At 37.4% G+C, this 15,382-nt stretch overlaps 1 protein-coding gene across 7 annotated transcripts in view; it reads left to right on the plus strand.

Annotated features, from left to right (window-relative positions):
* The window catches only part of akap11 (A kinase (PRKA) anchor protein 11), a 39,386-nt gene extending 24,293 nt beyond the window's left edge, over window positions 1–15,093 (plus strand). For 2 of the 7 annotated variants that reach the window (XM_051708492.1, XM_051708494.1), the window contains exons 8-13: window positions 43–198; window positions 2,800–2,883; window positions 3,214–3,260; window positions 5,920–6,101; window positions 10,652–10,756; window positions 12,111–15,093. In XM_051708492.1, coding sequence (XP_051564452.1) covers window positions 43–198; window positions 2,800–2,883; window positions 3,214–3,260; window positions 5,920–6,101; window positions 10,652–10,756; window positions 12,111–12,278 — 742 coding nt within the window. In that variant the 3' untranslated portion in view covers window positions 12,279–15,093. The remainder of the gene's footprint in view (window positions 1–42; window positions 199–2,799; window positions 2,884–3,213; window positions 3,261–5,919; window positions 6,102–10,651; window positions 10,757–12,110) is intronic. The other 5 variants (XM_051708496.1, XM_051708497.1, XM_051708493.1 and 2 more) reach the window with 4 other exon arrangements.
* Window positions 15,094–15,382: the final 289 nt, after the last annotated feature.

Below are 15,382 nucleotides of genomic sequence, written 5' to 3' on the forward strand. Positions count from 1 at the left end.
TTTTGTCAGTGGCTTGTCGTGATTGGACTTTTTATGTTTCAGTACTTCTAGGAGGGAGGTTGTCAGTGTGACAGAATCAACCGTGAGTCAACAGCTGAGTTTGAGTGTTGGTGATGACAGTCTTGGTAGTTGGTCCAATTTGAGCTTTGAAGAAGACCACCCAGATGAGACCAGCAGCTTTCACCATCTAAGTGACAGGTAAATAGGTCCCACCACAAGATATACACAATGCACAAGCTATAGATACTGAGCAATTCATTTTAACATTTTTGTGAAAGCATTACTGTTTGATTAATACCACACTCCCATTCAAAAACACTCTTCTTTCTTCCTACTGCACCTTTCACAAGCATGTGGCTCTAACCATTGTAAAAAGCACAATTTGGTGGATTTACAAAGGATTGACTGCATTAAACCAGCAAAGGAATATTGAGAGAAGAGATTTCAGTTCAATAAAGTGGTCGAACTAAGTCAGTGTCAAATGTTAGACATTCTATAAGTTTGTTTTCAAAGTGTTTTGGTCCATTTTTTAACATTTGCAGTTTTTCCAACAGATGTTTTGTCTGAATTCTCATGTTTGGTCTAAGTTTTATCAGTTTTGGTTTAGGGAAGCCTATGACACATTATTGCTGAAAATTGTTTTATTGTTTTCTTTCTTTTGTACAAAAACTGTTTAAAGATTTCTTTGAAGTCAAAGATGCCAATTATATCACTGTTGTCCAAATTTCCTGGGGAATACCTAGGGCGGTTTCCAGATAAGCATTAAGGGGTTATGTTTTTCACTCTCAATAAAATGTCTTTGGCCTCAGAAGATGATTACTGACTAATACGGTCTTGTCTTTCAAAGGCAGGCATAGTTTTGAGTTGTTTTTGGATATAGTGTCTTAATGGGAGCAAATTTGATCGACATTTTAATATCTCCCAAGATGCTACAAGTTAGAATGTATGAGCAACTATTGTTTTGGACAGCCAAAAATACCATGAAGGTATCACAATATTTATGAAAGGTGTGGTTGTCAGCTTGAGGCAGTGTTTCTAGTGTAATCAATTCCAAAAATCCTCAGTGAATTCAAATACAGATGTGTTGTCTTGAGAGAAGCCCTAACATGCTGTATAGATCAGGTAGGTCTACATAGTAGATTTCTCATTAGGGCTGCGTGTGATATATTAAATATTCACAATATATTTGCAATGATTTTGCCAGGAATATACAAAGAGAATATTGCAGTGATTTGAATGCAGTTTTTATTTGGTCTTTAAGACTATTTCATTCTATCACAACTTGTGAGGATCAAAGTGTAAAGACATGTTTTAATGACTTAGCAGTATAAAAGCACAGCTTGAGGCTAGTTCAATTCAGTTCCTGTAAAGTTAAATGTTCCATTTGAATGAATCAATTCAAAACTCTCATTCAGACTCTGATCGTTTGCATGTACAATGTCTGTTTTGTTGAAATGATTGTTTCTCTGATTAAAAAAAGCAGAATTTCAGGAAAAACACCTATGAAGACAAATATCAAGACATACAGTATGTATGATATACACTCATCGGCCACTTCATTAGGTACACCTGTACATCTACTTATTCATGTGATTATCTAATCAGCCAATCATGTACTGTATACAATCATGCAGATTTGGGTCAGGAGCGTCAGTTAATGTGCACATCAACCATCAGATTGAGGAAAAATGTGATGAATGAATGATTTCGACCGTGGCATGATTGTTGGTGCCAGAATGGCTGGTTTGAGTATTTCTGTAACTGCTGATCTCCTGGGATTTTCACGCACAACAGTTTCTAGAATGTAAAGAGAACAAAAAACATCCAGCGAGCGGCAGTTCTGTGGATAGAAACGGCTTGTTAATGACAGAGGTCAGAGGAGAATGGCCAGACTGGTCCAAGCTGACAGGAAGGTGACAGTAACCCAAATAAACACGCGTTACAACAGTGCTATGCAGAAAAACATTTCTGAATGTACAACACGTCAAACATTGAGGCGGATGGGCTACAGCAGCAGAGGACCCCTCCGGGTACCACTACTGTCAGCTTGGAACAGGAAACTGTAGCTGCAGTGGGCACAGGCTCACCAAAATTGGACAGTAGACGATTGGAAAAAAAATAGCCTGGTCTGAGAAATCTGGATTTCTGCTGAGGTACACAAATAGTAGGCCCACTACAGCCTCAGTTTTCTGTTCTTGGCTGACAGGAACCCAGTGTGGTATTCTGCTCACTATAGTTGTACAGAGTGGTTATCTGAGTTACCATAGCCTTTCTGTCAGCTCGAACCAGTCTGGCCATTCTCCATTGACCTCTCTCATCAACAAGGCGTTTCTGTCCACAGAACTGCTGCCTGCTGGTTGTGTTTTTGTACCATTCTCTTTACACTCTATAGAGACTGTTGTGTGTGAAAATTCCAGGTGATGAGCAGTTACAGAAATACTCAAACCAGCCCATCTGGCACCAACAATCATGCCACGGTCAAAATCACTGAGATTAAATTTTTTCCCCAATCTGATGGTTGATGTGAACATTAACTGAAGCTCCTGACCCATATCTGAATGATTGTATACATTACACTGCTTACACACGATTGGCTAATTAGTTAATCACATGAATAAGTAGATGTACAGGTGTACCTAATAAAGTGACCGGTGAGTGTATATATATATATATATATATATATATTGACCTCTTGTGTACCTCTAGTAAATATTACCTCTATATATTTGCTCAAGGTAGGTATACTAGATTTACAGTAAATTATATTGTAGTGTGTCTTCCACTCTTCTTTTCCCCCAGCAGTAATGGAAACAGCAGTAGCTGGAGCAGTCTGGGTTTAGAAGGCGAGGTTTATGAAGAACATTTGTCCTTCTCTCCAGACAGGTTGGTCTATGGAAGGAGGCATAGTATAGCCAGCATGGGCTTGCTCTAATTACTGCATGATGTCATGCAAGTGCTGAAAATGTGTCTCTGTGAATTTGTGAGATTGTACCTTTTAACATCACCATGGAACAAATGGTCCTTTGTTGTTCTTCATTCTGTGGCTGACACTAATGGGATTAGTCAATCAAATCTTTGTGTATGTGTTGGTAGAATTGTGTGTGTAGGAAGTGTTGGGGTGGGGGGAGAGAATGTTGCATATGGTTTGTGGTATATTTCCCTTCAGTCAGTCAGTAACATTCTCTTACACCTGTAATATTTTTCATCCTATAGTGACTACACTGAAGAGAAGGAAGCAGAGGCCAAGGACGATTCGGGTGGTAAATAACAAGAACTAATTTTCATTAGGGGTGGGGAAAACACATTCTGTATTCAAACAAATCTTGATCGATCCACAAAATATATAATCATTATTAAAATATATTATTAATGATGGTTATTGTAAAGCATTCGGAGGACAAAACGGATACAGATTACATGATGGGAATCTGCAACGGCATAGTAAACCATGAAAGGTTGCGCTGACATTGTGCAAAGACATGAACACAAAAGGCTGATCTTTATTATACACCATCTTAAAGAAAACAACCAAGCAACATTTTGTGTGATGAGCTCTATATTTAAAGGGAATATGTATTTACATAGGAATCACAATTGCCATACACAGTCTTTCACATGCTCGAAAGTTGATCATTCTCATGGGCAGCCACAAAACAAGATGCACGCTGGTTGACAACAACATAGTTTAAGGAGGCCCTGATGTGCCATTTCATTTAGATACTTGTTTATAAGACCCGTTTTTTTCCTACTTCTGTTGGCAGGTCAGACATACAGTACTTTAGTTTGGCTTTTATATGGAGTTTTTACACATACAGTTGAAGTCAGAAGTTTACATAGACTTAGGTTGAAGTCATCAAAACAAATTTTTTAACCACTCTACAGATTTAATATTAGCAAACTATAGTTTTGGCAAGTTGTTTAGGACATCTACTTTGTGCATGACACAAGTCATTTTTTCAACAATTGTTTACAGACAGATTGTTTCACTTTTAATTGACTATATCACAATTCCAGTGGGTCAGAAATTTACATACACTAAGTTAACTGTGCCTTTAAGCAGCTTGGAAAATTCCAGAAAATTATGTCAAGCCTTTAGACAATTAGCTTCTGATTGGAGGTGTACCTATGGATGTATTTTAAGGCCTACCTTCAAACTCAGTGCCTCTTTGCTTGACATCATGGGAAAATCAAAAGAAATCAGCCAAGACCTCAGAAAAAAATTGTGGACCTCCACAAGTCTGGTTCATCCTTGGGAGCAATTTCCAAATGCCTGAAGGTACCACAATACAAACTGTATAGTATCTGTACAAACAATAGTACACAAGTATAAACACTATGGGACCACGCAGCCATCATACCACTCAAGAAGGAGACACATTCTGTCTCCTAGAGATGAACGTAGTTTGGTGCAAAAAGTGCAAATCAATCCCAGAACAACAGCAAAGGACCTTGTGAAGATGCTGGAGGAAAGTATCTATATCCACAGTAAAACGAGTCCTATATCGACATAACCTGAAAGGCTGCTCAGCAAGGAAGAAGCCACTGCTCCAAAACCACCAAAAAAAAATAGCCAGACTACAGTTTGCAAGTGCACATGGGGACAAGGATCTTACTTTTTGGAGAAATGTCCTCTGGTCTAATGAAACAAAAATTGAACTGTTTGGCCATAATGACCATCGTTATGTTTGGAGGAAAAAGGGTGAGGCTTGCAAGCCGAAGAACACCAACCCAACTGTGAAGCATGGGGGTGGCAACATCATGTTGTGGGGGTGCTTTGCTGCAGGAGGGACTGGTGCACTTAACAAAATAGATGGCATCTTCAAATGTCAAATTATGTGGATATATTGAAGTAACATCTCAAGACATCAGCCAGGAAGTTAAAGCTCGGTCGCAAATGGGTCTTCCAAATGGACAATGACCCCAAGCATACCTCCAAAGTTGTGGCAAAATGGCTTAAGGACAACAAAGTCAAGGTATTGGAGTGGCCATCACAAAGCCCTGACCTCAATCTGATAGAAAATTTGTGGTCAGAACTGAAAAAGCATGTGCGAGAAAGGAGGCCTACAAACCTGACTCAGTTACACCAGTTCTGTCTGGAGGAATGGGCCAAAATTCCAGCAACTTATTGTGAGAAGCTTGTGGAAGGCTTTCCAAAACATTTGACCTAAATTAAACAATTTAAAGGCAATGCTACCAAATACTAACAAAGTGTATGTAAACTTCTGACCCACTGGGAATGTGATGAAATAAATAAAAGCTGAAATAAATAATTCTCTCTTCTATTATTCTGACATTTCACATTCTTAAAATAAAGTAGTGATCCTAACTGACCTAAGACAGGGAATGTTTTCTACGATTAAATGTCAGGAATTGTGAAAAACTGAGTTTAAATGTATTTGGCTAAGGTGTATGTAAACTTCTGACTTCAACTGTACTTTGGCAACATGCCCCTACACTGACTGCTACTGAAAAATTGAGATGGATTTAGAATAATTTTGGAATCAGATTGTGACGCCCTGAACCCGAATCAAGTAGAATCGTGAGGTGCCTAAAGATTCCCACCCCTTGTTTTTTTTGTCTGTTGTTCAAACCTCAACTGGTAATAAATCCTCAACTGTAGACTAATATCAACCCTTATATTTGTGCTGCCACTCATTTCAAGTGGTCTTACTTGGCTGAGCACCTTTGACGGGCCCTCATCAAAGCCACATTGCTATTTATTGACGTCCCTGAGTCCCCTGACTGTCAGAGCGGCTCCATGTGGGTCAACAGATGAGCTCAGGCTCAGTTATGTGTCTGGTCCAGTTTACAGATCGAGCGTGGGAAACTGCTTTGCTGAAGTAAGCTATTTACTGTGACTGTGGTGTTTGTGGTTTGTGTGTATGTATGGATTAAATTGTGTGTTTTTTCTCCATGAAGGAGCAGGGCGAGTGGAAAAGGAACATGGGCAGGCGGAAAGAGCGCTGCTGGTAGTGAGTACGGATGTGAGGGGCCGGACTCTGGACCCCCAGCTGACAGCAGTGCTCCAGTGGATAGCCGCCTCTATTGCTGATCTGCCTTTAATGAAGCTGAACCAATACTCTGCCCAAGAGCTCCAGCAGGTCAGAATTTTCTCATAGTAATCTGCGTGTTATCATTATAATAATTCACAAAGTGGGTGAATCTTCAATAAGGGTAAATTTTCTGTCCTCAAAAATGTTTTAAAATATTTTAAATTATTTGGATTATTTGCAAGAATTTTACCATTTTGGGCTTGTTCCCTACCCAGACTATATCCCCTCTATACTAAATGTATTTAAAATTCTACTTGGCACTTTTTTCATGCTTTTCATTAATTTAGTGTTAATGTGTACAATTCAGTTTCATTTTTTCTTTTTTCTTTTTTTTTTGTACAAATAATCACTGTCACCAATACTGCTGTCATTACCATAAAACAAAAACAAAATCCACACTATCACACATTATACCAAAATCCACTTGAGGCTGATAAAGGCCATGATTGGATCTTTATTCCAGGACACGCGATAAACATTTTAATATTGAATAAACAATGTTTAACCTCGTGCACATGTGTGGACGTTATATTTTGACTTTGCTATACGCAACGCATAATTTAAATAAATAAAAACCAACTGAATTCTGTTCACATAACTCTAGACTGTCATTTAAGGGTTAAACTTCTGCCGCACCGAGTCACGTGACACAACAGCATGCCGTTGATTTCCGTGAAGTGCTCCTACGGACGCTGTGTCAACAAAAGTGTCTCTGGTAAGAAATCTCTGTAAGGTTTTTCATTGAAACCTGTTTGGTTGTAAAGAAGAGAGTCTCTAGTTTCGTTTAATATGCAGCATTAAAAAATCTGTTAATTATTCGCGCATCAGTGCCCTGATAAGCATATGTCTACAAATGTGGAAACTTGGACGCATTTCCTCAAAAGTAGAAAAAACATGTTAGTTATTTTGAATAACTTTCAACTCTAACACATCTGTGGGTCATTTGGCTTCAATTTATTATACAGTTTGTTATATTTAATTTTGTCATCACTGTACAATACAGTTCTATTCATTAACATGAGTAAATGCATTCCTATATATTTACAGTGCATTTTAACATTGAGAATAAATGAGTTTATCCAAAAGCTGGAAAATGTTGCTTTCAGAGGCTTTAAATGGAGATAGGATAAAAATAAGGTGCATTTCAAACTGTTCTGAGACCAGTGAAGACAGGCAGCACACTGGAGGTTAAGTAACTAAATAGGCAGCATGGGAGCATCCTATAGCTCTCTATTTAGCTAAGTGCGTTCAATTTCAGACTTCAGATGGTGTTTGGATCACTCAACAGGCAGACATGGGACAATGGTAATAAGTACTTGGATTCAGAATTTTATAATGCAACATTTTATTTTAACATGGTTGGCAGTGATTGGATGATGCTGGACATTACTTTGAATAAGAATTATTTTTTCAGCTTTACAGAAAATCAGCTGTAGTGTCTGTAACTTCTCAATAACATGAATAACCAACACTCCTGGAAACATAATAAACAATCTGACTTTCTATAGCTTAGTTTTATTTAAAATTTCACAACATAGTCTCACTGTCCACATATGTGTACATACACTGGTGGCCAAAAGTTTGGAATAATGTACAGATTTTGCTTTTATGGAAAGAAATTGGTACTTTTATTCACCAAAGTGGCGTTCAATTGATCACAATGTATAGTCAGGACATTAACCCTCTGGGGTCGACGGACGCACCGGCACGTCCTGCTGGATTTTTTCCTCATAACAGCGGAAACAACTTAAAACACTCCGTCATTTTTGGGCAAGTGTAAGACATAATTAGAGACTATAAAGGGTCTACTTTTATTTATGTACACTCGCAATAACAACAAAACCTTGAGCTTTTGTATAATAAAGAAAATAAAAAGGGTGCGCTTTCAGCCGTCTCTGTATCTGCGAGCATCTTTCTGAAACACGTCACAAAAATGAACTGAAACTCCGCAAATACTTATCAGACAAACATGAAACATATGTCTAAAGAAAGCTTAAAATGTCTACTTTTAAATAAAACTATTCAAATTTAAAACATATATTCTCCTGTAATGTAATCTGTATTAAACAAAGCAATGTACAGTTTCTCCTGGCTCAGCTAATTATCCCTAATGAGATCACACCCACCAGCAGAGCGCGCTATTCATACGGTGATGTGCTGAGGCGATCAATGCAAATGGTAAACGCCCCCAACAATGCCTTAAAAAGCATCGAGTTCATTCACTTTTCTGCGCGTTTGGAAGATGGCACGCTACACAGGTGAGGAAGCTCCTGGATAGTGATGAAGAGTTCACATTTTTCTCAGAAGTAGAGCGGGACTTCGATGAATGTTTGCATTTTGAAGAGCGACTTGATCCAGCCGAGGATTGTTGTTTCGGCTATAGCAGGTATTTCAGTTGTATGCTCTATGATATAAATATGATATAAAAATAATATGAATGTTTAGATTATATTTTAACTAATGTTTATGCTGCCTCATTATAATCAACAAAGCTTGTGCTTGCAAATATCTGTTCGGGTGTAAATGTGTAAAATGTGCTGTAAATATGCCCATATTAGAAAATCAGCATATTAGAATGATTTCTGAAGGATCATGTGACCCTGAAGACTGCAGTAATGATGCTGAAAATTCAGCTTTGATCACAGGAATAAATTGCATTTTACAATATATTCAAATAGAAAACAGTTATTTTAAATAGTAAAAATATTTCACAATATCACTGTTTTTGCGGTATTTGGATCAAATAAATGCAGCCTTGGTGAGCAGAAGAGACTTCTTTTAAAAACATTAAAAAATCTTACTGATCTAAAACTTTTAAATGGTAGTGTAGGTCTAAATTTTTAAGTAAAGTCTTTATGTAAAGAAAATGTATAGTCAGATTACTTCTTTTAACTTAAACTTGATTTTGTGAATAAGCTACAAACAATACATTCAATCATTAAGTCTCCTCACATTCATTCTCTCTCAGGGGAGGGGTCTTTGTCTCCTCAGGTGTGAATAACATCAATATTCATGGTCATCCACGCCTCCTCGCATATGGCCTTTCTGTCAATAAAAGTGTCTTAAATGACTATATTGTTTTGTATGAATGAGTGATCAGGATGGTTTATCATCATTTTTGTAGCAAAAACTCTAGGCTACAAGATCCAGTTCTCAAAAGTCTTGTGAACAAATGTTTAGTATGTGATATATGGCCTTATTTCAATAACTTAAAATTTGTTGTTTTTTCAAAAACCACGCATAAACATTATTTTCTCAAAAATACAAACATGTACATACATGTTGTTCACATATTATTGTAGCCCAGTTTGTGCTGAATGCAGTGTTATCAGACTTGAGCCATTAATATGTTTTTAAGCAACTGAAAAATGCACAAATGTCAAGGCATGTCAAAACTTCTCTAGGGCCCAAAACACCCTCATACCCCAGAGGGTTAATAACGTGAAAAATTACTATTACAATTTGAAAAAAAGTTTCAGAAATTACTTCAAAGAGTTCTCATCAAAAAATCCTCCACGTGCAGCAGTGACAGCTGTGCAGATCCTTGGCATTCTAGCTGTCAGTTTGTCCAGATACTCAGGTGACATTTCACCCCACACTTCCTGTAGCACTTGCCATAGATGTGACTGTCTTGTTGGGCACTTCTCACACCCCTTACAGTCTAGCTGATCCCACAAAAGCTCAATGGGGTTAAGATCCATAACACTCTTTTCCAATTATCTGTTGTCCAATGTCTGTGTTTCTTTGCCCACTCTAACCTTTTCTTTCTGTTTTTCTGTTTCAAAAGTGGCTTTTTCTTTGCAATTCTTCCCATAAGGCCTGCACCCCTGAGTCTTCTCTTTACTGTTGTACATGAAACTGATGTTGAGCGGGTAGAATTCAATGAAGCTGTCAGCTGAGGACATGTGAGGTGTCTATTTCTCAAACTAGAGACTCTGATGTACTTATCCTCTTGTTTAGTTGTACATTTGGCCTTCCACATCTCTTTCTGTCCTTGTTAGAGCCAGTTGTCCTTTGTCTTTGAAGACTGTAGTGTACACCTTTGTATGAAATCTTCAGTTTTTTGGCAATTTCAAGCACTGTATAGCCTTCATTCTTCAAAACAATGATTGACTGATGAGAAAGAGAAAGCTGTTTTTGTTTTGCCATTTTTGACCTAATATTGACCTTAAGACATGCCAGTCTATTGCATACTGTGGCAACTCAAAAACAAACTCAAAGACAATGTTAAGCTTCATTTAATGAATCAAATAGCTTTCAGCTGTGTTTGATATAATGGCAAGTGATTTTCTAGTACCAAATTATCAATTTAGCATGATTTCTCAAGGATAAGGTGTTGGAGTGATGACTGCTGGAAATGGGGCCTGTCTAGATTTGATCAAAAATGACTTTTTTCAAATAGTGATGGTGCTGTTTTTTACATCAGTAATGTCCTGACTATACTTTGTGATCAGTTGAATGCCACTTTGGTGAATTAAAGTACCAATTTCCTTCCGAAACAGCAAAATCTGTACATTATTCCAAACTTCTGGCCACCAGTGTACATTTTTAGGAAAACTATTTGCTCTAGAAATTATTATTTTTTGCTTGTTTATTAGGTGCTACTAGTTACAAATCAAAAAGAGAAATGGAAAATGCACACAGCAGTCACACGGGGAACTCATGAGGTTAAAGAAGATTACAGTCATTTTTCAAGATTACAGGTAGTCAAAAATTCCCTCACTGTAATTTAAAAATAACCTATATATGAATATTATGATATACAACCATATTGCAATCATAAGAATGGTGTCATTTTAATCAGTTAACAGTTTAGGCCACTTCAGAGCAATTGAAATGATTTTGCAGGTGATATAAAATTAAGCAACATCATAAATATCACAGTGATTCCAGTGCAGTGTTTATTTGGCCATTTAGATTCTTAAAGACAATATTATTGGCCTAGTTTCACAATCTCACCTTGTCTTGCAACTCACAAGAATGAGAGAAATTAGATTAAGAGTTTTAAAAGCATCTCTGATTTAAACTTCAGCATCAGAAATGGCCCTTTCGTTGGTAGGTTCCATTCTTTTCTGTGATTCAATTCAAACTGTCATTCCATGAATGTCTGTTTTAATGAATCTAAAAAAAATCTGTTTCAATGATTTGTTTGTTTGTTATTAAGTCTTTGTGTGGCTTTTTTATGTATTAAAATGTTTTAATAAAAATCTATGTTGGCAAAGCGGTTGAAAGTTGTTATTGTGATTGTTCCTTGAGTTTATTTATCAAAAAACAGTGCTTGACTTTTACTGTATTTTACTTCTTGCAGTAATCATTTTGAATCTACTTGACAATAATAACTGTGTTGAAATGACGGTTCCTCTGGGGGAAAAAAAAGAAATATTTTTAATAAATACTTTAACTAATGAATAAGTTAAAAAATTTAGTATTTCAGCTCTGTAGGTCCATACAATGCAGTTGAATAGTGACCAAAACTTTGAAGCTCCAAAAAGCACATAGAAGCAGCATAAAAGTAATCCAAAAAACTCCTGTGGTTAAATCCATGTTTTCAGAAGTGTAAGTCAGCTTGAAATCATGATCGTGCCTAGAAACTGCAATGGCAAATTGTACAGTGAAAAAGGAGTTAGATTTTGGTTTGTTCTCACCCAAAACCGATTAGATTGATTCTGAAGACATGGATTAAACCGCTGGAGTCTTATGGATTACTTTTATGATGCCTTTATGTGCTTTTTAGAGCTTGAAAGGTCTGGTCACCAGTCACTTGCATTGGACTTACAGAGCTGAAATATTCTTCTAAGAATCTTCATTTGTGTCATACACATCTGGGATGGCATGAGGTTGAGTAAATGATGAGAGAATTTTCAGTTTTGGATGGACTATCCCTTTAAGCCATTCCAGAGAAAATACAGAATATAAAAGATATAAATAGAAAATTGTCAAAAGCGTAAAAATATCAGTTTCTTTTAGCTGTATTGCCCAGCCCTAGCAGTATCTTACCATGAGATTTCAGATTCAAATTTGTAGCTTCATTTTATGTATGTTTTTCTCTGTCTCCAGCTGCCAGCTGTGGCTCAAAGGCTAAGGGAGAGAGAGTTCAGGGTCGGGGAGCTCCTGCAGGCTCTGCTGAGATACTTTGAAGAATGCCGCACTGAGGAAGACCCTGAGACTGGAGATGTGCGGCACAGCCACAAGAGCCTCTTCCAGTGGCTTTTAGAACAGGCATAAATCACAATCACACACTGCTGACATCTGTCAGCCATTAAAATTATGAAGTTTCCTGTCACTTTTACAGTGATCTGCAATGTATCTGCCAAATTTAAAGGCATCGCCAGTGGAATGTGTTTGTGTTGTGTATTGCTTATGCACCGGTTTATGCACCGGTGGCCACCCAGGGGCCACCCAGATTAACTAAAGTAATCTAAGAGTGGTTCGTTCAAGTGTGTGTATTGCATCCCAGAATTCTTAAAGTACTTTTTTCTTACTTTCACCTCTCTTTTTGTTGTCATGTTGTTTTCTTTAAGATTAGACTGCATATCACACGTTTGGTGCGCCATCGCTGATTCCTACCCATGTGTTTTGCTTTCACACCCCACCGTAGTGTTTTTACACAAAAGACGGATGAGTTGGTGTTTTGTTAGGGAATCCCCATTGCTGCAGGAAAGCTTATGTCACCTTCATACCTTTCTTTTGCGGTGATGTTTCCACATGTCGAAGGGCCCAGCCAAGCAATCCACCACTTCTCCATGTTTCTGGAGGGTATTCCATTACACACACACCAAAGAGCAATTATGACAATTATTTCATTATCATATTTGCCCTGTTGAGTACATTTTTGGCAACAACACTTGGATACCAGTCATAATGGTTTAAAACTATCGTTCAATTGATTTGTCTCACAGTAATTAGAAAGACGCTTATAAATAGTTGCTGTTTAAAGAATCACTCCCCTGTTATGCATCTCACACAATTTTTCCAATCATTATTTCAAGATAGTAATGCCATAATCTGTTTAAAAAAAAAAAAAAATCCTGTTGCTATATACTGTAAATTCATAATGGTTTAAAATGATTCGCCATACATTGGTTCGGTAAATATGCTATTAAAATAAATTTGATTCACCAAACACTGCAATTAGAGTGTACATGGTCCAGTGACCATAAATTAAAATCCACCACAACAAACATGTTTTAGATCACTATAGAAGTGATTTTTGTTGCTAAGTTACTAAAAAACACAAATATACTTTAAAGCCGACATTGAGAAGCTGCTAAACAGTTCACAGAACATGTAAACCTGCTTCGCCAATTGAGGAAACCCCTTGTAAGCATTTAAAAGGATCTAGAGAGGGGAATTTCCTCTGTTTGCCTCATGGTATTGTCCATACATTGGAGGTAACTGTGACACACTAGTAGTGCATATAAGGACACATCTGCAGTGAGTATATCTGAACGACTCACCGTCTGGTGCTGATTTACACTACAGCAGGGACTCATCAATAGCCTCTTCCACGCTGACCCTGCTCTGACTCACTGCCTGCCCTTTAGTATGCACTACACGTAAATATTGCACTTTAGTGAGGAATGGTTAGACAGGCCATTCCCTATAGCTTTGTCTAGACCTAAAAAATGTCTCTTTATTATTGCAATGTTTCAGTAATAGAATAGATCGCCAAAGGCTAGTAGATGTTGGGCACACACAACTATCGGGCCCTAATGAATAGTTTTGTGCTTAAAGGAATAATTCACCCTAAAAAGAAACATTGGTCATTATTTACTTAAAGTGTTCCTTGAAATTATATTTTCATGATTCTGCTCAGATACCATTCAGAAAGGTTACAGTTTAAATTACATTATGGAGGCAGTCAAAGTTGGACATTGTTCTATTTTGTGGATTCTTTAATAGTTTTGGACTGTTGCATGCATGATGTTCTTTCAGTCCATGCTTTATGCATTTCTCTTTATGTCTGCATGGATGTCCTCTTCATGGTATTTCCAGTGCCGACTCATTCTCTTGTGCGTGGTTTAAATACAGCCAACACCATATATGCTCACACTACCAGTGATTCGTTACAGTGGAAAAAATGCAAATGCATTTTTGTATTCATGCTGTTATGCAATGTCGGAGCTGCCAAATATGTTTGGATCTACACTTACGCAGTATTGTTTACATTATTTTAAAATATTTGACAAAAAATTGCCATACACTGTGTTTAGTTGGTAATTTTTCTATATGAAAGTGGTAGTACATATCACCAAATCCATAATGTGAGAGAAGAAAGTGAAGTTAAAGGAATCGTTTACCCAAAAATGAAGAATCTGTCATCATTAACTAGCCCTTATGTCATTCCAAACTCATTTGACTTCATACTTCCATATGACTTTCTCAGTCACCCTGTAAGCATTAACACCTCTGTGTTTCAAGGGGAGGGGGGGCATATGGGTTTGGAACGACATAAGGGTCTCTTTGGGTGACCTATCCTTGTAAATTTAAGAAAATGGGTTCCTTAAGGCTTGGGTGAATGAATAAATGAAAAGGAGTTGGCACAACCATGCCGTAACCATCCGCGCTGCCTCATTCTAAGTAGGATTGTAAATGCATCTGTGCTCTTGCAGTAATTGTAATCATTAATGCTGTAGATGGTCTGCCCTTGTGTACTTATTATTCACCTTATTTTTGTGTTCATTCCTATCTTTCACAAATTATCTGTTGCTGTTTTGTGTTATCTAAGGCTACTTGTATAATGCAGAGTACATGCCATACTAAACAGATGAATATTTTGTTACTTGTGCAGTGTTCCTCCATCCTGTATCTCTTAGTGTAGTGGGCAAATGAAACACACTGACTTCTCTATTTTCTTCCTGCCCAGTTGTAAAATCTTGCCAAATAAGATATTTAATAATTTATGTAAGTATAAGTTGCAATGGTGAATACACTGTTAGTGCCCCCAGTGAAGTTGCTGAGTAGTTTACACATTAAAGCTTAATGCACTACACCTGTACACTGTAAAAAGCTGTGGGTAATAAAGCTTTTTCATTTGAAATGTGGATTGTGCTTATTTACTGTCAAATTTAAAGGCGCAGTCACATTTATCTGTGCATGGCAAAATTCAACACACACACACACACACACACACACACACACACACACAAAAAAAAAGAAGAGTCATCTCTATGGGAATCCACACGATCAGGAATTTCGCCTGATTGACGTCCAGTGGGGATGAATTTCATTACACAAATTTCGAAGTTTGATGAACTTTAGATTGAAATTCGTAGCATTGAGCAATAGGAAGTTTCTTGGTTTGGCAGTGACCTCCATGTGGGCGGTGC

The sequence above is a fragment of the Myxocyprinus asiaticus genome, chromosome 10, assembly GCF_019703515.2.
Source record: "Myxocyprinus asiaticus isolate MX2 ecotype Aquarium Trade chromosome 10, UBuf_Myxa_2, whole genome shotgun sequence".
In the NCBI taxonomy this organism is placed as follows: domain Eukaryota; kingdom Metazoa; phylum Chordata; class Actinopteri; order Cypriniformes; family Catostomidae; genus Myxocyprinus; species Myxocyprinus asiaticus.